This window comes from Lissotriton helveticus, chromosome 5_1, assembly GCF_964261635.1.
Source record: "Lissotriton helveticus chromosome 5_1, aLisHel1.1, whole genome shotgun sequence".
NCBI lineage: Eukaryota > Metazoa > Chordata > Amphibia > Caudata > Salamandridae > Lissotriton > Lissotriton helveticus.
This window is the reverse complement of record NC_136065.1, coordinates 1057643759-1057670975: the sequence shown is the minus strand read 5'-3', so window position 1 is coordinate 1057670975 and position 27217 is coordinate 1057643759. Positions and strand designations below refer to the sequence as shown.

Genomic DNA, 27217 nt, shown 5'->3' with positions numbered 1-27217 from the left:
CTCTGACAAGAACTCTTTATAGAGGAGCAGATGGTCATATTCAAAATAGTTACTAGGGTCGCCCCATAGCATACTGGATGTGTGACGGCAGACAGTTTTAGGTTTCTCACTCCCCCCCCCCGAACTTTAGGCACACCCCACTATGCTGGCAGGAATTATCGAAGTTGTTACACCTCTTCAGAAATAAACAGTAATGATAGCAAAGCTGCAAATATATAATTAATGAGAATTACAGGGTACTGGACCCTGGACACCCCGCTATTATTTCAGCTAGATGGATTGTCTTGAATAAGTCTCGTTTGCTGGTTTGTGCTGTGAGTTGACTTCTAAGAGGGAAGGACACCCCACAGGGCCGCATTTTACCCCTGTTGACTGGGAATTAGGGTTCTTTTATTTTTGAGTCCAGTTCATCCAAGACAGTATTGCCAGTCCACAGTTATTTATTCTTCATCCCCCACCCCAGCTTTTCATAAGTAGAGCAAATTGTTATATGATAAAATAAACAAACAATTAGGAAAAATCAGCTGGCATAGGACAACACAACATGTACCCACATATTTTTGATTCCCTCCATAATCATAAAGCTGTCGAGAACTGGAGGTACATTCATGGAAACCGAACCCTCCTGAACCCAGGCAACTCATCTCAATGTTGAGAAGGCCAAAAGATTGTACTGAGTTGGCTCCTCTGAGTGATGCAACAGTGGAAGAGGGAGAGAGACACATTCACCGCATCAGCACAGACAGAGAGGTAAAGGGACAGAGGGACGAGCCCACTGATCATCTGCAATGCTTAAAATGCACAGCGAGGGCAGCTATGCACATCAAGGGGTGCAGACTGCAGCAAAAATGAGTCCTAGAGGGCAGAATGCTGACAGCCAGAGCAGGATGACGAAAGAGCATAAAGTTATCCCTTACATGTCTGCAAGTCACGCTACCAGCCGCCATCTTGAAGAATCCGTTTTTTAACCTCTGCAGGCTCTGTTGGATGTCAGTGAGGTTACCTGAAGAACAATGAAGATACAGAGCGAACTGTTCTGTCTGTTATGTGCCTCCCCAGGTGCGAATGACAGTCATATGTTTTTAAGCTGACCAGCACTAGTAACTTTTGTCTGGTACCATGAAAAAAGAACTGGGTAAAGTGTGCACCATCCTAAAGAACAATAATACAAATATGTAATCTGATAGTCACCATTAGGTGATATATTGAGTATCAATAATCAATACAGAACAAAAGAATTAGTCACAGTCCCTTGTAATTTGAAAGTCTTCTTTGTCTTTTTTATTCTTCAATTCATCATACAGAAAACAGCCTCTTCAATTCATCAAACAGAAAACAGCCGACACGTGTTTCGTAAGTACTAGATGAGTACTAAAACTTTTTCAAGGCTGAAAAGAAATATACAATAGATGTGAAAAGGGTCTGGCCCAATAGGACGCCAATGGCTTGTGATTCCAGAAGAAGCTGAATAGATGATTCTCAGCTCTTCACACCATTCGTCCCAAATGAACACCATATGAGTTTGCAAAAAAACGATGAATCTCTGGACAAAAATTATCCAGAAGATCCAATCAGTTGCACGAAAGCCAAGGATGCTGTGTATTCACAATTCTTCCACAAACCGTCCGGAAGTACGTGTTAGAGCAAAATATCAAAGAGTGAAGATTCAAGATTAAGTCATCTATTATCGTGTCTTTTGGAGTCCCGAAAGAGGCAAATTATCGGGCCACTGGAAGTATAAATGCGGGGCTCCAAACAAATCCAGGTATTCCTATCCAATACCTGAAATCAAAGAGACGGCGTCCCATGTGGTAAATATCGAGCTCGATATTTACCACATGGGACGCCGTCTCTTTGATTTCAGGTCTTAAATCTTCACTCTTTGATATTTTGCTCTAACACGTACTTCCGGACGGTTTGTGGAAGAATTGTGAATACACACCATCCTTGGCTTTCGTGCAACTGATTGGATCTTCTGGATAATTTTTGTCCAGAGATTCATCGTTTTTTTGCAAACTCATATGGTGTTCATTTGGGATGAATGGTGTGAAGAGCTGAGAATCATCTATTCAGCTTCTTCTGGAATCACACGCCATTGGCATCCTATTGGGCCAGACCCTTTTCACATCTATTGTATATTTCTTTTCAGCCTTGAAAAAGGTTTAGTACTCATCTAGTACTTACGAAACACGTGTCGGCTGTTTTCTGTTTGATGAATTGAAGAGGCTGTTTTCTGTATGATGAATTGAAGAATAAAAAAGACAAAGAAGACTCTCAAATTACAAGGGACTGTGACTAATTCTTTTGTTCTGTATTGATTATTGATACTCAATATATCACCTAATGGTGACTATCAGATTACATATTTGTATTATTGTTCTTTAGGATGGTGCACACTTTACCCAGTTCTTTTTTCATGGTACTTGCATGTTGAGAATTTTTTCTCAACGCATCTGTCACCCTTGGTAGTGAGTGACGAGGGTTGCTGTTGCACTCCGCTAGTTTGATGATACTAGTACAATAATTATTGTCCTCTATTTTTCCGTCAACTTTACATGTGTTTGTGATTGTGCGGATATTCCTCTTATGAGGGACACCACTACCTTGCTAACTTTTGTCTGGTATTTAAGTTCTATTTTCCCTAATATCTGTTTGGATTGGTAGATAGAGATAAACAATATCTTCTGATTTCTTTTTTTAAGTTCTTACTTTAATCTATCAACTGAGGTAAATAGGTAAGGGTGATTCAAATGCAAATATTCATTGCTGTGGAAGTTTTTGATTTGTGCATGGATACCCTGCTGATCTAAGTTAAAATGGATGTCCACACATCTACCCAGCACTTAGATGAGGACCTATTTAGAAAACTAATTGTGATATTCTCACTTTAGTCTGTACCTGTTAATGTTGCTGTATTTATCATGTATGCAATGTACATTCTTCAATTCTATTGACCGCCAATGAAAAATCTATGAAGTCTGGTGACTAACTCTGCCTCATGCACTCAGCAGGCCATTGTAGTCCAGCACAAGCACAGAGGGCACAGCAGAGATGACTCAACAGTCGACACACACGGTTAAATCAGTACAAGAGAGAACCTATTCAATGCGGAAAAAACGAAGCCTGCTATGTTGGAGAGTGCCTAGTGAAAGCTTATAAAGATTTTGTGGAAGACATATGTGGCAGGTTTTCGACGCCACGCTGTGTGGGGAGCTCTTCAAGAACTATTTCCAATAGAAAACAGGACTAATGTTCTTTTGCAATCGGCATTGTGCAGACCATACGCCATTTTATCAGTGAGGAGGAAAGATAAAAACAAGCAAGAACACCCAACGAAAAGACGTGTACAGCACGTCAGCAGCCATCTTTATAGGCGGTGACAGTAAAAGAAGATAATGCAAAACAAGGAGTTTTAATGGTGGTAGACTCCGAGCACAAAACAAGCAAGATCGCCCAAAAAAGCAGCGCACAGCCATCTTAATTGGTTGGATCAAAACGTGGGATTGAGTTGATCACTATTTGTGATTAGTGATTAGTGAACAGATCATGTTGAAACAATCAAGTCATTCTAAATGTGTGTGTTGTCTATAGTTTTCAGCATTGAAGAATCAACAACAGAGGAACATTGCCAACATATGCTCTGCTGCATATAACACAGGTGACTCTTTTATATAGAAATAGCATTGAAATTCCACCAGTTCCAAGAAAGGTTTCTGTTTGAAGAAGAGATATTGAGGGGTTGAGGTGTTTTTCAGGTTGTAGGTGTGGCAACAAATATATGACCTAAGATGCAGAACGTTATACCCCCAAATCTGTCTGAAATAGTCCAGAAGAGCCACCAATAAAGTGGACTAAATGGAAAAAGTATTCTTTAATTATGCCAGGGTATGTGGAACAAGTTTGTGCAAAAAATAGCACTGTTGATTCATACTGTAGGGGATGAGGGACAAGATCTAGTGGAGAATCTTCCAGAGCTGGAACAAGAGGAAGCCCGTAAACTAAATGAATTTGAAATTGTGATGAAAAAACTGGATCTGCATTACTTACCTTGCAAAAATACTGTCTTAGAACGTTATTATTTGGTAAGACGTATTCAAAAAGATGGGGAATCCATTGAAGAATATGTAACAGAATTAAGAAAGTTAGCAGAGTTGTGCAGATTTAGAGCTACACCAGAACAACTTACCAGAGGTCAATTTTTGTTACACTGTAAGAGTGATAGGATAAATGAGGAGCCATGGGTGAAAGACAAATTGCTGTTAGGAATGTTGCCACTACAGCAAAAAGGGTAAAGGACATAGGGACTTTGTTGAAGAATTGCGTAAAGAAAATACAGTGAAAGATATGGTAAAGGCTGTAGAAGTCAAATCTCAAAGCAAAACTTTGGGGAGATTCAAAGGAAAGTGCTTTTGATGTGGTCAATTCAGACATATGGCCAACAATAGTAATTGCCCAGCTCATAAGTCAATGCAAAACTAATGTGGACGCAAGGGTAAGTTATCAAGTTGTTGCGGTACCTCTGAAAGACTTATAAAGTCTAATGATAAATCCATTAAAAGAGGCAGAGTGGAGGAAGTGGTCTTGCAAGTAAATGTATCTGTTCAGAAGGAAGAAGAAAAAAGATTTTACAATTGGAAGAGAAGACTACAACCCATCCGGAAGACAAAGTGATGATGAATGATGTAAAAATAGGGATGCTATTTAATTCGTGTTCCAAACTCACTATTGTTTCAGACATGGGATAAGACAAATGTGTAAGGAAAATAGTCTGTTGCACCGCATGGACATCAGGCCTGGTAGGTACTAGTCAGGAAATTAAAATGTGAAGTTTCACGGGCAGTGTGGAATATGGGGGGGTTGCATTATTCCTGGTAAAATATACGTGGCAGTTAAAGGAGACACTATGCTAGTGTTGCCACATCAGAAGGAATTGGGACTCTCCCTTGATCATAATGCCAAATCACAAGTAATAATTAGACAAGTTAAACAAACATGTGATAACTTTGCCTCGCTTTTCCTAGAAGCCTTTACAGATACGTTGGGTTGTGTAAAAAATATGCACATTACATAAAACTAAAACCAGGATCTATTCCAGTTACTGCCACAGTAAGGAATATTCCGTTAAGTGTACAGGAAGAAATTTGCAAAGAATGGAACAGGCGAAACTCACTGGGTGTTATCATGCCCATTGAGGCCACTGAGTGGCTTGCGCCTCTTGTAGTGGCACGCAAATCCTTAGAAGCTATTCATGTATGCAATGGTTTCAGGGGTTTAAACAGAGATTGTGGTGGATAAGTATCCCTTACCTGACATTTCTGATATGATGGGAACTTTGGTAGGTGCAAGATTTATTACTACTCTCGATCTTGCAACTGCATACTATCAGATTCAGTTCCATCCCTCTTCAAAAGAGCTAACTTCATTCATAATTATCATGGGGGCTAATACGTTTCTGAGACTGCGGTTCGGGTGGCATCGGTGGCTTCTGTTTTCAAAAAGGTATAAATTGAATGCTAGGCACCATGGATGGAGTTTGCTGTTTCCAGGACTATGTGTTCATATATGGGAAAACATGGGAAGAACATAATAGACGGGTTATAAAAGTTCTAGAACAATTTAGAATAGCAGGTCTCACCCTGAATTTTGAAAAATGTAAGTTTGGGAAAGATGAAATCTCATATCTATGATACATGTTAACAAGTGAAGGGATTAAACCTAAGGAGGAGTTAGTTGGCACGATTTGTAACTTGAGTTCTCCTGGCAGTAAGGAAGAAGTAATATAATTTCTGGACATGGTAGAGTTCTATAGCAAATTCATAAATAATCTGTCGAGTAAGACCCAGGAAATGCTTAGACTTTGCAAAAAAGGAATTGAATTTGTATGGAGTCCTGATTGTCAAAAAGAATTTGAATGTGTGAAACAGAATTTGAAGCAAGCGCTGAATCTTAAAGCGTTTGTGGCTGATGGACAGACTAAGGTAGTTACGGTTGTGAGTAGCAAGGGGATGGGTGCTGTACTGTTACAAATAGTGGGTGGAACAGTGAACACAGTTGCTTGTGCGCCCAGGGCTTTAAGTGGTACAAAATTGAATTATTCTGTTATCAAAAGGGAAGCCTCAAAAGTATGTTGGGCCATTTCAAAATTCAAGCATTTCCTGTGGGGCAGACATTTCATGTTGGAATCAGACCATAGGGCCTTAATTTGTATTAAGAAAAGGTTGGACAATGTGTCAGCAAGGATACGTTAATGGGTGGTTGAGATACAAGAATGTACTTTTGTGGAAGAATACATTCCTAGGGTACATAACTGTACTGCTGATTGTCTTTCTCGGTTGGTTCCAGTAAGTGAAGATCTGGAGGAAATGTCAGATGATGTGGAATGGTCAGATGAAGGAGTTTGTGTGGGTACTGAAGGGGCAATATCAGAAGAGGAATGGAAATTGGAGGTCAAACAAGATGAAGTTCCTAGAACTATAATTTAATTTATTCAGAATGGCTGGCCAATAACGTTTGACTTGGATGAGAAAGTTCAGCCGTTTTGGATGACTAAATAAGAGTTAGCATATCATGACAATCTCATTTTTAGAGGGGACAGTTTGGTGGTTCCTGGTAAAATATGAGGCAGGATAGCTGATATGGTCCATGAAGGACAGTTGGGTATAGTTAAAACCAAGGAGAGAATAAAGACAGATTTTGATGGTCGGATTTTGATTTTGATTTCGAAAGGAAGATACAGGAACGCTATGTGTGTAGAGAGAGCGATAAGATTCATAAGGTGAGACTTGTGCCCATGGTTTGTAGAGAACTACCCAATGGACCTTGACAAGAGATTGCAATAGATTTAGTTGGCCCATTAAAGGGAGAAACAGACACTCCTTACCTCTTAGTGGTGATAGATTTGTTTTCTCTGTGCCCTGAGGTTGTGCGTGTTGGTGAAATAACAACAGGAGCTATCATTAGATTTTTTGACAGCTTGTTCAGAAGAAAAGGGGTCCCCGGAAGTATTTTAACAGACATTGGGGAAGAGTATAGTTCTAAAGAGTTTGAGGACTTTCTTAAAAAGATGGGAATAAAACATAAGAATTCTGCTTTGTACCACCCTGAATCGAACGGGATGGTGGTGAGTTTTGATAGGACTCTCAAAGAAGGACTTCAATTGGCAAAACGTTGTGGATTGGGACAAAGAGCTGCAAAAGTGATTGGTATCGTCTCTCTCCACGTGGGACTATTGGAAATAGGGGTGTAGCTTCGGGGTGTTATACCCCCCTAATAAATGTATTTTCTGATGAATAGCTGAGTGCAGGTGCTTTCAGTTGGTTATTGTGAGATGTCTGTCGGATTTCACCTGGAATATTTGCATGCAAATACTGACAAAAATACACACACTATCTCATCTCGGTTTTGAATGTCCTAATAAATGTTGATTATTTTTCAAAATATTGTCTTTCTCTCACGTAGCACTCATACTAATCCGCATTCCTCTCCCTTTCTGCAGCCCCTTACACCCCTCTCATGTGCCCTGCCTGTCGTATAATGTATTTTAACATTATATTCTAGCGTAATTGTCTGGAAATCTGAAGCTCCCACCTAGCACCCAATCTTACTGACCAAGCCACACCCCTGAGTGTAAAGTCATCTTTTGAGTTATTCAGAGGTAGAAACTCCAATTTGGCATTTGTTCCGGGGTGAATGGATTAGAACCAGGGTTGGGTACATGTGTCTGTTCAGGGAGAATCAAGGAAAAGAGAACAAAATAAAATGGTGGCGAGGAAAAGAGATTTTCTTGCCAGGCATGGGGTGAGAGATATGCAGGTTGAGACTGGATAAAAATTCGAGCTCCATTTGGTGCACAGTCTGATTATAAATTCACAGAATCTAGGAAAATTATCAAATCATTTAGAAATGCAGTTAAAATGGAAGATGGCAGGATTTGGAATTCAAGGAGAGTGGTTTCAGTAAACAAAACTACTGATAAATCTATGAGTGATGATGAGGGGAAGAATAAAAAAGAAATAAGATCTGCACCACATGTTGTTGTCAGTAAAGAAAACAATCCTAATGGGGAAAAATGGGTCAGACCAAAGAGGAAATGTAAGACTCCAGAGCATTTAAAAGACTATGTAAAATTGTAAGCAAGTTAAGCATTATTTTATATGTATTGTCTGTTATAGTTTGAATATATATGTTTATCTATTGTTTTAAGAGGGAAACATGTGTGATGTTCTCACTTTAGCATATACCTGTTAATGCTGCTGTGTATACTATGTGTGTGATGTACATTCTTCTATTCTCATGACCTCACAGAATTCTAGTGATGGAGTGTTCTGTGTAGTCAGGAAACTGGCAGTTGGAGATGGGAGGCGGCTGAGGCAGAATTAAATACCTGCCCTTCCTTCATTCTGGTCTGTGACCCGTTCATTAAACCACACAAAATGTTGTCCTACATGAACCCATGAAAAAGTGTGGGCCATAGGTAGAGGTTGTGGCTAGTATAAGGCAGTGTTCAGTATCAGTCACCAACACATTCACCTCGTTTATAGCTATTTCACATTGTGCTCTTGGGGGATCAATTAGAGTTGGGCAGTGACAGGGCCATCATAGAACATACAATGTGAGTCACCTTTAACTATACCTTTGGGTAAACAGAGCAAGAGGTAGCAGAGCGGGTGTTGAATAAACTGATTCAATGAAGGAGTAATCTGTCCAAACTACAAAACGTTCAGTTTTATAATTGTATATGCCATATTAATAGAGATAGTTTACAGGCAACCCCATTTAGGTGGTTTGTATTGCTGAAAATAGGAATCTAAGCAAAGAAAATAGGAAACATACAGGTATTGCCAGCAAATATGGAAGACCCCGAATAAGGCCCTCTGAGAATGGAGCCACAAACCTGCGACTTTGGGCTAAAGAGTAACAAGATGTGCAATTATCCGATAAGACCATGTAAAGAAGATTGGTTTCACCTTGTGAGTAGGATGAACCCAGGATGGTGAGGAAGACGAGATCAAGATGATTTACTTTAAGATCTCAGGTGACAATTGATAATGCTGGTTGTTCAATGGCTCAAGTTTGATTTGGCTAATAGTGAAAATTCTCTCAATTTGTTAACCTTCTGATGACCTATGCAAAAGGAGTACACATATATTCAGAACAACAAATCCACTATCAAAATTGTCACTAAGTTTAACAATGACAGCCTCACTGAAGAGTCCAAGAACACGATAGGTAAGGGCATGAACTTTATTTTTCTGTTCTTGTGGCTTTATTCCAGGACATGGTTAAGTCATGGTTGTAGGGTGCAATGGAAAGCTTATGCTGCAGGTGTTAGCGCTTTACCTAATCTATATTGGTACAAATATCTATTCCCTCTCCAGTGCTCTTTTTAACATACTATTTACCATACTATTAATAAGCAATTATATCATATGCAAAAATATTATCGTAGACAATCAGATCTGGCATGTTTGCATAGGTTTGATTCTCATGCAGCAATCCCATGTACATGCATTGTAATGCAGATAAATGTTAAAGGTGTACATACTTGTAAAGAGTAGTTACATTGAGAGACGAGTTTTTCAAGCCCAGCATTCCTGATAGGTTGAATCCTGGAATCAAGCCTGGAGTATCAATAACCTAAAAGACAAAAAGCAAGAAAAATTATAGATGGACAATTAAATGAAACTTAATGTTGATAGTAAGGTTTATAGGGATCCTGGTGACAAAGTGTCCCATAGTCATTCCACAGCACGCAAGCTAATGTTACCATACACCTTTCCTAGGATATGTATTGAGCCAACAGTCATTTCATCACAACACCTGGGAGATGTAAGAGTTATATATGTGTGTGAGGTGAAGAGGATTATGGTAAATGTAATCCCTGACTTACTTGGTTTGATATTGCTTGTTTTCCATCTCATTTATGCTGTCTCACTCGTCCCCCCTTTATACTTGTTTCAGAAAGTGGGCTGCATCCATTTTGTTTTTGTCTGAATATGTTTTATTGCATTTCTTTCATTAGAGTACAGGAAAGCAAGATAGTACAGCAGTAGCATTGATAAGGCATGCCATTTCACATCCGTAATCTATACATGAGCACACAAATGAAGGATATAAATCAGGTTAAAGCATAGATTGACAAGGATGGTAAATACAGCTGTACAAAGATACCTCTCCATGACAACAGTTTGCTAGAACTACAGCCCTACCCAGTCTCATCCAACAAAAAACAAAACCCGTGTGGTGGGGTACCTATTACAATAAATTGACCGATGAAAGGAAATTGGTCACGTCAAGAGACTGACGAGAGTGCATTTAGCAGGACAGGTGTGGTGTGTCCCGGGCCATAGGTAGTATCCCAGTCTCTAGGAGCATTATAGTGAGGGAGAGCCGGGCAGGGAGGGTACTACTGCATTGAAGAACATGTGCGGTGTTGGTCATCGTCCCCCATTCCCAGGGTGTGTCCCTTGCGTTATGCCCTCGAGTACCGCGCTCATCTCAGGGGGGATATCTACAACTGTGTAGCCAGTGTCGTCTTATAGTCACCCTGCAAGGCGCAAGAAAGAAGACCTGCAAACAATCAATATCCAATATCTTTTGCTCATAAAAATAAACAGCAATTAGGAACTTATGAAAATAGGGGCTAAAAGCCAACAAAATGGAAAAGAGAAAAGGGGGGTTTAAATAAAAAATAAAAAGCTTGTATGTAAACAAATGGGACGGGGATGCGGGCAGGGATGAATGTATGCAGTGTCATGTCTGTAGTGGGTGTCGTCCAATGCCACGTGCAGCGGCCGCAGGGGCGGTGGCGGACAATCTTCAAGGAGGGTTTTAATCCGGAGGGGGCAGGCGGGGGGGGGGCGATAGGTAAACTAGAGGGAGGGAGGGGGGGAGGGAGGCGGAAGGAAGAAAGGAAGGAAGGGAGGGGGGGGTCAGGTGGCGCTCAGAGGGAGGAGCCTCTATGTGATCCCACCTTGTATGCACACTTGGTGAAAAGCAGCCAGGGTGTCGTCCCAGGTTTGAGCTATTGGGTACATGCGGAGCCCCGCTGTTTCTTCCCTGCGAAGGGCTACGCTTTCTGCCTGTGCCCAGTTATCAAATGAAGTGCGCCAGTGTATGGCCTGGGAGGCTCGCCATTTTTCCAGCATTTGGTAATAAGCCTCTTCGCCGTTATTAAACCAAGGTCCCAGAACCTAGCCTGGGCTTTCGACTGTTTCGTCCGCTCATACAGGCGCAGCAGACAAGCCTCCCATGTGTGTGGTAAGCTGCCCCGTGTGGACGCCGCCAAAGAGGTCAATATTGCTGACCAATAGTCGTGCAGGAGTGGACATGACCAAAGCATATGCAAAAAGTTTGCATCTACCAACCTGCACCTGGGGCACGCCGTCGTGTCAAGGTTAAAATAGCGATTTATTTTATCCGGGGATAAATACGCACGGTGTATGATGTAGTATTGGATAATTTTGAAGCGGGAGTTGCGCGGGATGTGTAACGCACCTGCCAATATCCTCGCCCATTCTTTGTCGGTCCAGTCCCGTCCCCTATCCTCAGTCCATTTGTCGCGCAAGCGCTGTGGGGAGAACTGGGTATGTGTATGCAGGGCCTGTGCCAGCCAATGAACTATGTGGGAGCCATTCCCCATCACGTGCAGATACTGTATCAACAGGTGGGTTGGTAGTTCTTCTGTGAGGTCGCCCCAGGCCTGCGAGAATGAGCGTATGATCGTCGCATGTGTAAGGAATTGACCGACTGGCAGTCCCGTGTTGGCCGCCAGCATCTCAAATGGTAGTAAAGCACCTTCCGAGTACAAGTCCCCCAGTCCCTCCAGGTCAGCTCGTGTCCAGCTGCTTAGTACAGCCTCTGTGAGAGTGCCACCTTCCCAAGGCAACCCCAACAACGGCAGATTTGGGGCATATGGCTGAATGGAGATCGTGAGTTTCAGACTCCTCATGTAGCACTTCCGCGCTGTCGCTAAGTGTATTTGCTCTGGGCATCTGGCTTTGGCTAAAGGGTGGAACAGTGCATGAACCTGTGCCGTCGTCAGAACCGTGTCCTCCAAAAGTGGGCTGCATCCATTACCAGGAAAGTAGAGTTGGCTACAGATCGACACCCATGCATTCTCCTGTGATAAGTGGTGACTAACACTGGACCAAAACCTATAAGCAGCTCCACTTGAATTATGCAATTGCGTGACCACACCGTTTTTCGCATAATTCTAGATTTGCTGCATTTGCCACATAAACCATCATCTGCTTTGTTTCTAGCTAAAACGGTTCAAAAGTTACTAAAAACGCAGCAACACATGTTGCTGCGCAGTGGCAAGCCCTTCATAAAGGTTGACTGGTCAACTTTGTATTGCTTTTTGCTGAAGTGCAACCAATACCCAAACAATGCCAACAAGTGTAAAAATGAAAAACAGTGAAGTAATACTATCACAAAATCTGTTGTATTACGACACATAATTTGTCTTTTCTTGCCACATTACAAACACCGCCGCACAATTTGGCACTCCCCTGCCGCATAATCCCAGCGGCCCTGAATATAAGTATCCAATAGGAAAGCTATGCTATGACTGCCGCTGAGAGCCAAAACAGAGTACAGAACTGCATTACTTTTTCTCAAGGTAGATACCTTCAATTTTCTAGTGAACGAAATGTAAATTACCAATGAAAACTTCGAAAGCCAGGGACATTCGTCTGCAGCTTTATCACATAAAATTCCTGACTAGATAACTCTGATCTGAGTGCTCACTGCTGACATCTGTGTGATCTGCAGGTCATCATTTCGAATGCTTGCAGGTCAAAATAGGATTTCATACTTCTAAAGTAAATACATTAAGCAGCCCCATTTAATTAAGTAGTAATAATTTAAGCTGTAATAATACCTGCTTTAAACAGCAACAATTGTTACATAAAATCAAAGTACTAATAATGTAAATATTGCGCCTATCATTATGATGAAGATTATTATTATTATAATCAAAGTTGCTGCCAGTTCATTATTAAGTGGTGACTATTGTCGTTATTATCTTTGTTATTATTATCATTATTATTGTTATGAAGGAGAGGAATCTTCGTTCAGTTAACACTAACCCACTATATATAACGTAATAATTTAAGAGTCTTGCTTTTTTTGTTTTTGCAAATAAAGTGAGACAAGCACATAACAATGCACAGTGATAACATAAAGATTCATGAATAATCTTGCTTTACTGTCCATTCTATGCTACCTCTACCAAATAGGTCACTTGAACTGCAAGCTGGTAGAATGATGAGTGGCTCAAGTGAAAGGACAGAGGGGTTCCATGCAGCGTTATAGACAAATGCAAAAAGAACTATTGATGGACAGAATGCAGAACAATGTCATACATTCACCCCAGTACAGAGATCTGGGCCTAAATCTATAGTTTTTTTGCTCAACATGCCATTCCAGTTTGGACCTGGCCATATGCAAATCAGTCTTGACCCTGTGCCCAATGGGGACAGGCCAGCCCGAACTGCCAGGCCAGGTCCTAACCCAGATCTCTTGACTGGGGGGAATGTATGATTTATTCAGCATTCCGTCCATCATTTGTTTGCGTAGCACTTTTCACTCTAAGTGGGATGGGTATGCCCAGAAGTGAGTCCTTTGCTCACTGTGTCACTAGATTCAAGCTAGCCAGGCTGATGAAGGGTAATACCCAGAAACCCGTCCCAGGATGCTTGTTTCCGGTCCAGGGAGAACCTGGCTTGGCAGTTCGGTCTGGACTGTTCCCATGAGGCACAGGGTCAAGACTGATTTGCACATGGCTGGGTCCAAACTGGGGTGGCATGGCGAGCAAAAGGACGATGGATGCAACCCAGATCTCTTGACTGGGGGTGAATGTATGATTTATTCAGCATTCTGTCTATTATTTGTTTGCGTAGCGTTATAGACAAAGCATTGAATAGGAGAGTGAAGGAATGGGAAAGGCAACAGAGCACGCCTGTCTGTCATCTGTCAAAATCCTTTACTGATGTACGATGCCATTATCAGCAGTGCCAGTCACACTCTTGTATTAATTACTTTCCCCTTTCCTTGGTTTTTGTCCAGTTATTACTAATGTGCTCTTCCACATGTTTCAAATGATAAATCGCTATGGTGCATGGGCCATTTTATACGCATGGATCAGTTCACTGAATTAAAAGGTAACTATCGCTACCTTTAGTACACCTACCAATTCACTTCTTTTTAAATTCGGTTTAGAAACTATAGATTTTATAGCCACTTTCAAACAAGTTATTAATTTAATTTGTACATTCGCTGGGGGGTTGCCAGGGCGAAGTCCCTCAAGAAAGAGTCTGGGCCCTCGCCGAGCCCGCAATTAATCGATTTTCGCCTAAAAAATGGGCGATTAGATGGGGAAAAAAACTGAAGACAGAGCAGAAAACCAGTGTAGTAACTTGCGCTGAAGCTGTGGACAAACAACACTAGGCGGTCAATGCAGCAGACCCTGGAGGAGTTGACTCTTATGACCTGGGCCTGGGGGAGCCCCAGGAGGGGGGAGATTTGAGAAGTCCGCTGGAGTCCCACACAGAACAGATCAAGATAGGATAGAGGAGTAACCCGCAGCACATCGCACTGCTCCATTGAAGACATTAAGACCTTTGCAGAGGTAAGGCCATGTACCATCCCTTAGTATGAGTGAAGGACTGCTCTTCCCCTCATGCCCACAGCTCCAGCAATAATGCACCCGCAGTGCATGAAGGGCAGCCCCAAGCATTAGAGGAAGTCTTCTCATGCTTCAGCCTTTTAGCGAGTCAGTCCATAGTAAAGAGCCAAGTCCCCAAAAGAGACTCTTACCTCCTAGAATGATTACTCACTGCTCAAGATGGCAGGAAACAATGGGAAGACTGAGACTACAAATCCAAAAGAATGACAATAACCAGGCTCAAAGAAGCTCTGATTGCCCAAAGAGATTCTAGTGGCAGAGTCGACAGATCCCCAGGCCCCTGCCACAAAAGAAGATATCTGAATACTTCTTCAAGATTTGAGGAAGGATTTGAAATCCCTGAGACAAGATTTCACTGCAACAATTTCTGAAATAGACCATTCATTCCAAAGGGCTGAACTCTGACTTGATCATGTAGAAGGTGGCCTGGTTGAACAACCAGTTGGGCCGGATGAACAGTCCCTTCAAATTAGAGCCGTAGAGCAAAAGCATCAAGCCCTGACCCAAAAAATCGGTGATCTCAGAAACCATACACGGCGCAACAATGTGCGTGTCTGAAGCCTCAACAAAGATATCCCCAAAGAGGAACTAGCATCTCATATCCAGGCATTGTTCGCTCAGCTGCTCCAATGTCCAGAAGGGCAAGTCATCCATTGGAGATCGCACCCAAAAGGGATTTTAGCCTTTCTAAAATGCAAAAAACGGATGTGCTAACACAGGTTCACTACTTCCAAGACAAAGAGAAGATCCTCAAAAAAGTTCTCAAATGGGAGCCACAATTTCGTTCTTTAAAGGTGTTTCTCCACACAACATGGCCAGATGAAGAGAGTTCAAGGAGAAAACGACTTACTTTTAAAGCAAAAACAAATCTTCATATAGAGGTAACCTTTTTGCCTACACTTTGGTCAAAGTTAAACGCTTAGTTGTATAAGATATACAAGAGTCACGCAAGATACTGGACATAACTGTACCATGGACACTGGCTACTGAGGCTGACCTACCCCATTCAGTTAAAGAGGGGAGTGAATGGCACCAACAAAAAATCCTGCACAGCATAGAAAAATAACTTTGTCACCTCCATCATCAACGAGATAAAGATGGCACTCCTCTGATGAACCTTGACATTTGCAAGGGAAGTAGGAGGGGGTGCACAGAGAAATGTTAATCAACTTACACAGGGAATGCCTACAAGATGATCCTCAAGAGGCTCCTTTTGCGGTGATGGCATGGCAATTATCCAGAGAGGATGCGGCAACTCTTCTGACCATGATATCCCTGGATGATCATGGACTCAACTCCCCAGTAAAGCAACAAACGATCTTTCAGTGGGTCAGACAAAAATAAGTTAATATAGCCCTCTTTGAGCAAACTCATTTTGTTACTGAGGACAATAAAAAGTTTACGATCTTACTGGCATCTTGTTCAATTCCATTCCACATACAAAAACCAACCTCGGGGTGGTCACCCTTTGTCTCTGCAGGTTCCACAAGAGAGATATCAGAAGCAGAAAAAAATCACCAGGCAACTTGTAAATTAATGGAGCAGATGCTGAAGGAAATCAGGGATCCTGAACAGAGGCCGTCGGAATAAGCAGGAATGCGTCCATCAAGGGAGAAAAGGTAGATATATAGATTTTTAAGAAATTACAGGCACCGCGGCTCACTCAAGTGCAGCTTTTATTCAACCACACTTGAGAAAACCAGATTGAAACTAGCATGGGTTTCTGGTGGGGGAGTGTATACTAGACTGTTTAAGTTGAGTCAACTTAATCTCCTTAACTCAAAATAGGAGTACAAATATTATCAGACCATGTCTCCAATATGGTAATATATAAACAACCTCCCACCATAAAAAGCATATCCACTCCCATGGATACCCAACAAGATAGCTTTTCACGACCTGGCAGAAAGGAAAAATGTTAAATAAGTAATTGAGCAGTACTTCGAAATAAATACCAATGGGGCAATCTGATCCCACCTTAAGGGATGCTGCCAAGGTGGTCATCCGAGGTGAATTGATATCTCATTCAGCCACTTTACAGCACTTAGCCAAATGCAAAAAAAAAGTGCAACTCCTACATGCTGAACAGTACTACAAACAAGGTAGCTTGTTAAGAATAATAAGGGAGGTGTGGTGACTGTGGGGAGAGTTGTTACAGCTAGCCATGAGGGAGACATCACAGAAATGACTGTGTATTCAACAAAACTATTATAAGAAAGGCATCGCAGCAGAGAGGCTGCTAGCATACGAATTGAAGCAACTCAAAGAGTTTGTGGTTGAAAGGGTTAATAAACACACCACTAGAGAGGTAACATTCGATATCTTACGATGTTTTATTCAGTGCTCCTTAAGTGGCAGCAACTACTCTCCCAAAATCAAGGCAACTATCTCCCTGAATAAAGGCCTTCACCCGCAGAACTGAAACAAGAGATATAATTAGAAGAGTTGCAAGAGGCAATTAAAGACATGTCCAGCTGTAAATCCCCCGGCCCAGGCGGCTCCCCCCCCCTCTTTTTACAAAACATACACAAACATATTTGGCAGAACCCTTGAGGAGGGTATTTAATTATTTCTTAACATCACAGGTAGTCACAGCTTTTATGCAGCCATCCCATTTAATATTGTTGCTTATATCAGGCAGAACCCTGCAGAATGTGGGTCTTACAGATCAATTGCACTCCTCAAATGCGACATGAAGCTGTTCACCTCCATCCTGGTACACCCAGCGGCAAGAAACCGTTGGTGAACGAGCGCTTTACAAATCCCTTTTATCATATCATATCATATCGTATCATAGGAGGACTCCACGCACTCTGGCTCAAAATAATGTCCACCCAAAAAGTAGGCTTTCTCAGAAGAAGGTAAGCTGGGGATAATATGAGACTAGCTTCTAATATCATTGAGGATGCTAATAAAAAAAAGCTGCCAACTGATCTCTCTCTTCATACAGAGAAGGCTTTTGATAGGGTCGACTGGACATTCTTGTTTAAGGTCTTAGACAAAATATCTCAGCTCTTCCATAAAATTAAAATAAATTATTTAGTTGGGTTTATCCTATTTGTGGTAAATTTCATGAAACATTTAGGGGTGGACGGAACTCGCGGAGTTACTTAAAAACTCAGCTAGATTCCACGGAGGTCCGCAGGTAAGCGGAATTCGGCACATCTCACTGATTGCCAGAGAGTGCTGTTTCTTTCTGCTGCTCGAATAGATTTTCTGATTGAGTGGCAGCTTTCTCAACGAGAACGGTTGCGTCCTGACTCAACCACCTTTGTTGTGGAATATCACCAGGAGGCGTTCCAGCGCCTGAAAATCGCGATAGAGGATGCAAATTCTTTCTCACGCTCGTCAACTTAACGTTGGCAAGCCGTGTGCGAGAAAAATCTCTGCTACCCAGTGGTCAGCAGAGTTTTGACGAAACTTCAGGCAAAACTCCGCCAGCAGATTAGGGTTTATCGCCCACCCCTAAAAACATTATTCCCATTCCGAAAAAGGTGAGGCAATGGAAATATTTGTCTTAGTTATGTGTAACTAAAGCTTACTTGTCAAAGGAACTCAGAGTCCAAACCTCTCTGTGTCATTCAGCTGCTGTTAGGTAAGCTTTTATGTATTAAATTAAGCCTAAATATTTTACGTCTTGCTACTTTTACCCCTCAGGTGGAATACTGAGTTTGCTTTGGCAAAATATTGCACTAGATGTTTAACTTTTGAGAAATCCACTGCCCATCACTATCTTCAAGAACAATCGAAGGATATGGTAACTGAACCTGAACCGCTTGGTAAGAAAACATTGCTCAGTTTCAATTTCATTGGACAGTGGAGGCGTTTTATAGAGGGGGATATGGATTTGATTTGTAATGATGATGGGCTGCTTTTATGTATGATATACATTTGTGTGATGAGGGGGCTTATGTGCATGATACTTTGCTTGCAATTTTTCATGTGCTTTTATGTTTTTATCTCTGAGCTAGAGTTAAACGCAAAACAGGTCAAGCAATATTTCTTGAATTACATTATAATATTGGTATAGAGGAATTGTGTTATATGCAATACATTAATAATTCTTTTAGTATTGGAGGAGTTTAATGGATCTTATAACCTGAAACTAAATATTTGTATTTGATTGATTGAACAGGTTTATTGTTATCAATCATACTCTTGAACAAGTTCATAAATATACACATCGAAATAACTCAGGGTACACACGTACAGCTAAAGACAGATTTAGACAAGACAAGTACTACTGTAAAAAAAGGCATGCAGCAGCATTGTGTGTAGGTATAGGATTTACCTTAAATAGCTGTTGATTGTCCCATGGTTTGCATATTAATGTGAACGAGTTCCCACCGATTAAGAACAGTGCAAGCACCACGATCATGAGCAGCCAAGAGAAAATAAAGCTGAATCCGGCACCCCTGTGACCAAGAAAAGCACAGTCAAGGTTCAAACCTACATGTTAACAGTTGTTTGTTAGCCTGGTGTATTCTATGCAAATATTATATGCATGTGTCTTCAAACCATTTCAAAATAAAAGTGATGCTCTTCGGCAAGATAAGTAAGTATGTATTGACAGATTCTGGTAGGCACTTGTAGTAAACTGTAGAAAACTGTCAGTTACAGAAACCAAATGAATAGATTTAATAAGAAATTGGGAGGGAACATAGTAGCTTCCATCAAGACAGGATGATGTCAGTGCCTGTTTTTTGGTTTAGGGATCATATCTCCGTCAGAACCCCATTCAGAGGTCCACGGAGCAAGCAAGAGCTACCTACTATGGATCCTGAGAAACTTGGCCATGTACCCCTTCAGAACTTGACTCTCAGTGGTAGTACTGGTCGAGCAGTCCAAGGCATCTTGTAAAAGAGGTAGACACAGGGTGTGAACAAGCTCACAGGGCCGGACTGGCCATTGCGGGCACCGGGCAATCCCCCGGTGGGCCACAAGGGTGGTGGCTGGTTTTTGTTACAGGGCCGTTTTTGCAACAAAATCGGGCGAAAACCGGCCCTAGCAAAGAGCTCGGTCGCACCCCCAACCTCTGAGACTCTGAGACCCACGAGAGTTTGCCCAACCCTATCCCTTGTCCTGAGGAAGACCCTCCTGTAAGGGCCCACCTATTGTGGGGTCAAAACGTCGACAACCAGATCCCCCCACCAGCTTCTATCCTGATCTTGGAATTACACTGCTATTCTTTAGAAGCATGGGTACCGCCTGAATAACATTTCATTTATGTGTATTTGTATTCTGGCTCCAGTTGCAGCCAGTTTCTAAAGAGGGCTTTGAATAAGTACATTTGACGTATACTGTATTGCACTACCTCCTATCACTCCCACTCCCAGCCCCCACCCCTTTTTTTTGGACACTATAATGTGTTATTATGCCAGCTTATGCTGTGTGCACAAATTTTAACGCACAGGTACTTTGTGATTAAACAACAATGTGCATTCCAGTTGTTCTTTACTGTGCCACTAAACTGTTTTTACTGTGCATTCTATGTGTATACTGGAACCCCTCTCTTCAGTACTGGATGACAGGCAGGGCCATCCCTCCATGTAATCTTTCTTTAGATATCGGTTTTATTTGTACAGCTGGTAATGTACTATAATTTACTTTGGGCTGGTTTTAAAAATTATGTTTGTTACCTCTTTCACAAAGTTGAAAAACATAAGCCAAAAACAACAATGGCTAAACTGGACTGAAGTCAACATAGAGAGCTAGATGTAGGAACATGCGTCCTTCTACTTCAAACATGTGTGCTTCTACTTTAAACAAGTTCTAAACATGAACATGTGTCCTTCTATTGGTTGACAAAATCCCCACATTAAATGTATTTGCTGTTGATTGGATAGAAGTCAGTAAACTTCATATATGGAGAGTGAAGGTAAAAGCACTGTATGTAAGTCCATTGCACGGACCAAGTTTTAAGGGGAAGTACTTGTGTTTGTTTGTAGAACGCATTAAAGAGCTGCCCAGGAGAGCAGAGCTCTATGTACCTACTTCCGAGATTACCATGATGGGGCCTGGCACATGCCAGGAGCTTCTTCTTACTCACCCACAACTGGGCAGACACTGATGCACCCTACAGACAATAATCATCCATCCCATGCTGCTCCAAGGAGCAGTTAATACACGAGGAAGTACCCTATAGGGTTGTATGGCACTGTATCAAGGTTGTTAATTTCAATCTGCAATAATATCACACCCACTACATTGACCGAACACTATTGCACAGTAAATAGATATTTACTATTCTTAACGCCACACATACTTACAATAGGAGCTATGTATAAGAGAACTGAAGAACAAGGAAGATATACTTAACTTTCGATATGGTAGTAGTAGGCCAATGTAGCAGATACTATATTATTGCATGTCATATATAACATGCGATATAGTGACCACCCTAGCCCATAAAGAGTCAATCCTGTTGTTCCAGATGCCTACACTATGGAAGATTGACCCCAGGGTGACTGCTGAAATCATGCCTGCTTAACGTTGGACTGCAGAGTGGGTGTGATTGAAATGCACAGTAAAAGTCAATCATCACTTTGCCTTGCTACAACCATGCCATATCCCAAAATGCAGTCAGTGGAGTGACCCAGAGCAATGTTTGCATGTGGTGAAACTCATTTGAAAATGTATATAATATATTTAGATGTGTGCAATCGTTGAGTGAGCAGGCCTATATAATTAGATCCACGTTCATAAATGGTTTTCCATAACTGTCTCCTAGGTATGCAAACAGTTATATTTATGATTGACTCCCAGAATGAACATTTGCAGATTTTGCCAACGAACCGTCTGTGAGAGGGGAGAGAAACAGCTAACAAAGGGGGCTTATTGTCATGCGTGTGCATCCCTACACATTTGGGAGTAGTTTGTGTTGAGGTTTTCAATAGTGGGTCCTCCCCCAAGAAATAACAATCAACACTTGTTGTTCAAAAGGCAGTGATGTCTTCTCCCAGGGTGAGGAATGCAAGACAACACCCACATATTTAATTATGACAAGGAGAAGTTTTCTCCACTAGGAAATATATTTTCCACGCTGAGAAATGTAGTAAAAATAATTACATGTGCAAGTGCACATTTACGTTACACTTACTAATGCGCATTGTCCACAATACCCAAAAGCATGAACTTTGCAACAGGAGCAATCAAGAAAATGTTGACTTCCAGACATTCCCGTGCATGTTTCATGAGATTTTTACAGATCCCATGAAAGTTGAAATATACTTCAAACGTGTGGGGCTATGAGGAATAGATTTAAAACAAATAAGTAAACTGTTGGACAAAAAGACGTCTCAACTTTTCTGAGAACTGCATTATTATTTAAGTGTAGGTGGCCAAAGGTACCCTGAGGTCCTGGGGTACTAAATGTGCAAGTTCTGCTTACGCCATGAAGAAGTTTCCTCCTGAATTGGATGCACAGCTTCGTTCTGTAGGATCCACTTTTGATTTAAGCCCAATTGGTCCAAGGAGAAGACCAAAAACATTGCAAAGGACAATCAGCAGCACAATACAGGACAATGCAACGCCCACACTCCACCTGTAGAGAAGAGAAAAGACAAGAGCAGTTTCAGTTTTTATCTCTTGAACCTTCTCCTGTCAGCAGAATCCTTAAAAGATCAAACAATCTCTAACATACCTGACAAAAAATCAATGCCTGAGGGGCAGCTTAAACGTCTTTTGAAACATACATTGTTTTATGTCGTGCCAAGATAGTGTACTAATGAAAATTATATGATTAATGCACTTGAATAAATACTTTTGACATATATGTTGTCTAAGATGGCAGCAATGTATATGGACGTCTATGTAGATTAGCTTCGAGCTGCTTTTAGATTTACATTTTTAGAAATTCTTGTCCTTGTGAAGTAAAACCTTTGAATGAAAATAGCCTTAGAGGGATTGCAATGCGACACATGATAACATAACATCATGCTATTTTATGTTATTACTACAAATAACTCCAAAACATGAAGGTGTGCAGCTGGCGATACATAGACATCAAATATTCTGGATATCTAAAGGCAGTTTGGACATTCCAGGATGAAGCTCTGGCATAGGTTGGATAGAACTGATTGAAATCTATGATCTCTAAGCAACAGCCGTGGATGGATGTACATAGGCAAGGCGGGTATGGCTAATTGTCAAAATATAGCACTGGTTCAGCAGTATGGAATAAAATGAATAGTGTAGTAGACTAAGCTGTTAAATACAACAATAAAACATTTTTTGGCTCATCCTGGTTCTTTCACTGGTTTTGTTTATTGTTGAATTTCTAATTGTTTCAACTGTGTTTTTTCTTCAGGTTCAGATTTCCTCTTAAACATCTGCCAATTCTAAGTCAAGGAAGATCACTCGTTTCTTGTGTGTACATTTTATCTTTATGTTGAATGGGATATTTCTGTTTGTGCTAGAATTCCTCACCCTAAAGGTCTGGGAGCCCATGTAAATATGTTTATCCAACTATAGGATGTTATGCTTTTTCTATGAAAGCAGAAAACGTAGTCAGCATTGCTGTAGTCCAAATTGTGATGGAACAAAGGTGCCACATGTAGATAGGAATCAGTGTAGGGGAGCAAGTTCTTCAGGATCTTTAGTTGTAAAAAAACAAGCATTGGAACTTTTGGGAACCTGGTTCTTCAAGTATTGATCAAATATCCAGATATTAAAGTGCCTTAACTAGTGGGGAAGGGGTTAAGGGCTGTGGCCAAATCAGTCTCTCTCCCAGAAGGTTCCATTCACAGTAGTAAGGAGAAGTTGTTTTTTTGTAGGATTGAGCTACAAAAAGAGACATCTATCACCATGTCATGTAAAAGCACTTATATACAGAATTAGGGCCTGGATTTCTTCTGACCCAACTGAATGTTTTGACAGCTGATGATCAGCTGAGTGTTATCGGCATGCATGTAAAATGCGCTCAATCGTGGGACCTCATGCACAGGTTAGAAGGGGGATAATATTGACTGCTGGGGGACAAAAACACCATGGTTGATTTCTTTAGACTAAGAGGAAAATTACAACATGACAACACTCTGAAATCTACTGCATTGCTATGATTTCAAATAGACTAGGACAAAACCCTAAACATTGGTCTGGGTCAATCTGTCTAATAGTATGTTGTAGTCAATAATATCAAAGGTCCCTAAAAAGTCTAACAAAACAAAGGCCACATCACCACCATCACCCAGCCAGAGTTGGTCCTCCAGATACTACCATCAGCTTGGTGCTTTAGTGGGGCCTACATCCCATCTGGAATAAATCCAATAAATTGATCTTTGCAAAGAACTGTAACAGGCTAAGAACCATCTTCTCCATCAATATGCCTCGATATTGCATCAATCATATTAGATTGCTATTATTCCGATCATCAGATCTTAGGGATTTCTTTAGCAGACTGTACCATGGCAAAATTCATGCATTGAGAACAATCCTTGTAATATGAGAACTATCAAGTAGCTCCAGGAAGATAAAAGGGTGGAAGTATGAATACTTAAAAGCGCTCATTTGGATCTCAGTTAGTGGTTCAAAGCAGGGCAGTGTGCTCCCAAGTAATATTGGGCTTCCTAAAAATCTTTTCACTAAGGAGGGTCAATAATTTCCTGCATGATTCCAGACAGATTTTTTTTCAACAAAATAGCAAGAAATATTCTGTTGTGACTGTGTAACCTGTAAGCTGCCGAAGCATGTGAGGGCCACAGTGGGCCATATGTTGGAAAGTACTGGAGGATAGAGACAGTAGGCATAGAATAATAAGAATAAATATGTGTTCTTTATATCTGCTTGGCTTTGCAGATTTATTCCCATTTTCAATCACTGTATATATGGGGTTTTACTATTATCCAGCTTAAAGGTACTCATTTTATCAGCCTTTGAAGGATAAAAGGATTAGCCTGCCCTTCTGGAATTAAATCCCTGAACTGAAAGCTATACACATCTCACAGAAGCGACCACTTAACTCACTGAGCCGTCCTACTGATCTTTTGACATTTGTAAGATAAGTTGAGTTTTGAAGAGAAGATGTGGTGAAGGTCAGTGGTGAAGTTACTTGCATATTAGAGGATAAACTAACCCCATAAAGGGTATAATCTCCTTATGCACAGCAATTAGTTGCAATACTGGCATACTTTTATGGTCTCTTACATGAAATGATGAAATCAAAATAGACCGGTACTGTACAATAACGTCGCTTTTTGCACCTTTAATAAATGGTACAGAGTGATACAGAGGTTGTTAGAGTCGTCCAAGTCCAACTCCAAGTTTGTACTTGTATGTCCAATCTGATTGAGCAACATCGATTTTTTACACATTTCTTTTAACCCCTACGCATTTTGGACCTTACACTGGTTCTTCATCAGTGGGAGATATTCATCCTATTTCACTGTCTGCCTCTAGTAACAGATTCCTGTGCAAAGAACGGTCATACAATTTACATACTGTACATACTTTACATTGAGCATTTCATGTTGGGGGTCCTTAAAATAAGAGGGGGGATTTTACGACCTTTTGTAAAGGTGTTAAGATTTAGTAATAAAGTATTAGCACAATTCTGAAGGAACAGCAGTTACAGGGGAAGGAGCTGCTACTTTTTACTACCCAAGCACTGGAAGATGCTTCTTCTGCCACAGGGCTGTTCACACTATCAACGAGATTCAAGGCCTGAAGTGTGCGCCTTATGTACATCAAGTGTTCTCTCTGGGGGCCAGGTCTAAGGTTGCGTTATCTGACTGCATGGGCATGTGTGCACCAGGAACTCTGCATTGCAACCCTTGTAAACCAGTGAAGTGTGTGTGGCAAACCATTTAGTCCTGATGGAGTGCCTGTAGGTGACCCCTCTGGCTTATGGGTGCTAGCCTTGCATTAAAAGTTGTGTGCCTACAGAAAGGTTCCAAAAGAATCCATAGTACCATAGATCTGAACCAGGCACAGGTAAGCTTTTTACCCATGGCAAAGACCTTGATGGACGTTCTGGCTGATTGCCATGGATCCTGATTAGAAAGGATGCCTCACCATTAATGCTGATAAAAAAAACAACAGTCATATATCAGTTTATGAAGGGACATTTTTTTAGGAGATGCCAATTGTTTGAATATATGAAAAAGCTCACTGCATACTTATGGTATGTCCCACTCTATATATCTACATGGATGCATACATGCCAGAGACCTTTCTGGAACAATGCACACGGGTTTACTCTTACCTTATGTTGTCGTATTCTTCTACTTTTGATTTATTCTCAAAGAGGGTTGTGGTCACCTTCGTCAACGTGGTGGTGAAGTTGTTCAGAGAGTCAGTGAAGGACAAGTCTTTGTTGATGTTAGCTAGCTCTGCCTCTATATCTTTCAGCTGATTTCGCACGTCTGAGAAGGAGACAACATACAGTCTTCTAAGCTTGGGTGCAGAAAATGTTCAATTTTATCTCTATCATTATTTACAATTGTGAAGTGCAAGTCTGCTTGTAATAGAATCTTCCTAGAATGTGCGGTCTGGTTTCGGTGAGAAATCGCAGGCCACAATAGTAGGAAACTGTCAACTATTACCAAGGCCAGTTATCAAATTAACAGTGAACATAAACTTTAGGGAAGAAAATAGCTGATTAGAAGTTAACAACTCAAGCCTGTCTGTGAGCTCTCAAATGTGGATTGCTGCAATGGCTTTACAAACAAGCATTTGCAATGCAATAGGTCTCGGGTTAATTAAGTTTGAGCTATTGGCATTGCTAAATATTGCAACACCAACTGCAACAAAAGCTATTGGTGTTGCATTATTTAGCTATGCCAATTGCTCAAACTTTAATAATGCGACACCTATTGCATTGCAAATGCATGTTTTCCTGGTTGCGATTAATACATGCGCCTAATTATGCACACTATGAACACATCCTAACATTATTAACTGAGGCGAAGGGTGATATTTGAACACAGCAAACAACAACTCGCACTCCGTGAGAAGGACTGCACTTCCATGTGCAGCACAGAAAACATTTCAGACTAATGTGAATGTAATGCTTAGTGGGCTTACTGTCTGCTACAAACCCCTTCAAACACGTGCTTGGAGAGTGTTTAAGGGAGCGGAACAAGAGCCAATTTGCATAAAGCCAAAACGAGGTGCCCAATTGCCCTGCAACCAGTAGTTGAGACAATAAAGGGCAGGGACTAGCAAGGATGCCACAAAGTGATTGGACCCCAATTAGTTACACCCAGTATGTTCCTGGAACTGAGGGGGCATCCAGAGAAAGCATCCTACTTGGGAGCGAGCATGGAGCGGTCCTTGCTGCAGAGGGTCTGTTAAAACGGATTCCTGGCAGGAAGCACTTCATTCTTCGTGCCTGCGTCGGTGTGGTAGTGACTGTAGCTCCTGTGGTGATTGTGCGACGCAATCGATGCTGCAGGTGCCTGCATCGGCCTGGGCTCCGTCTGCTGTGGTAACAGTGTTGGCGCGATCAAAGCTACATCTGCTCTGAATGAAAGTCAACGTTATTCACCAACATTGAAAAAGGGAAGCCCCTGCGTACAAGGTAACTTGCCA

General features: G+C 41.3%; 1 protein-coding gene across 3 annotated transcripts in view; it reads right to left on the bottom strand.

The window, feature by feature from the left end:
* The window catches only part of LOC144755103 (prominin-1-A-like), a 499448-nt gene that overhangs the window by 64715 nt on the left and 407516 nt on the right, over positions 1 to 27217 (bottom strand). For all 3 annotated transcript variants that reach the window (XR_013594841.1, XR_013594842.1, XM_078643612.1), the window contains exons 11-14: positions 25890 to 26049; positions 22080 to 22232; positions 18981 to 19104; positions 9545 to 9636 (exon numbers count right to left, since the gene is read on the bottom strand). Coding sequence is in view for 1 of the 3 variants with exons in the window: in XM_078643612.1 (XP_078499738.1) it covers positions 9545 to 9636; positions 18981 to 19104; positions 22080 to 22232; positions 25890 to 26049 (529 nt within the window). In the remaining 2 variants the exon portion in view is untranslated. The remainder of the gene's footprint in view (positions 1 to 9544; positions 9637 to 18980; positions 19105 to 22079; positions 22233 to 25889; positions 26050 to 27217) is intronic.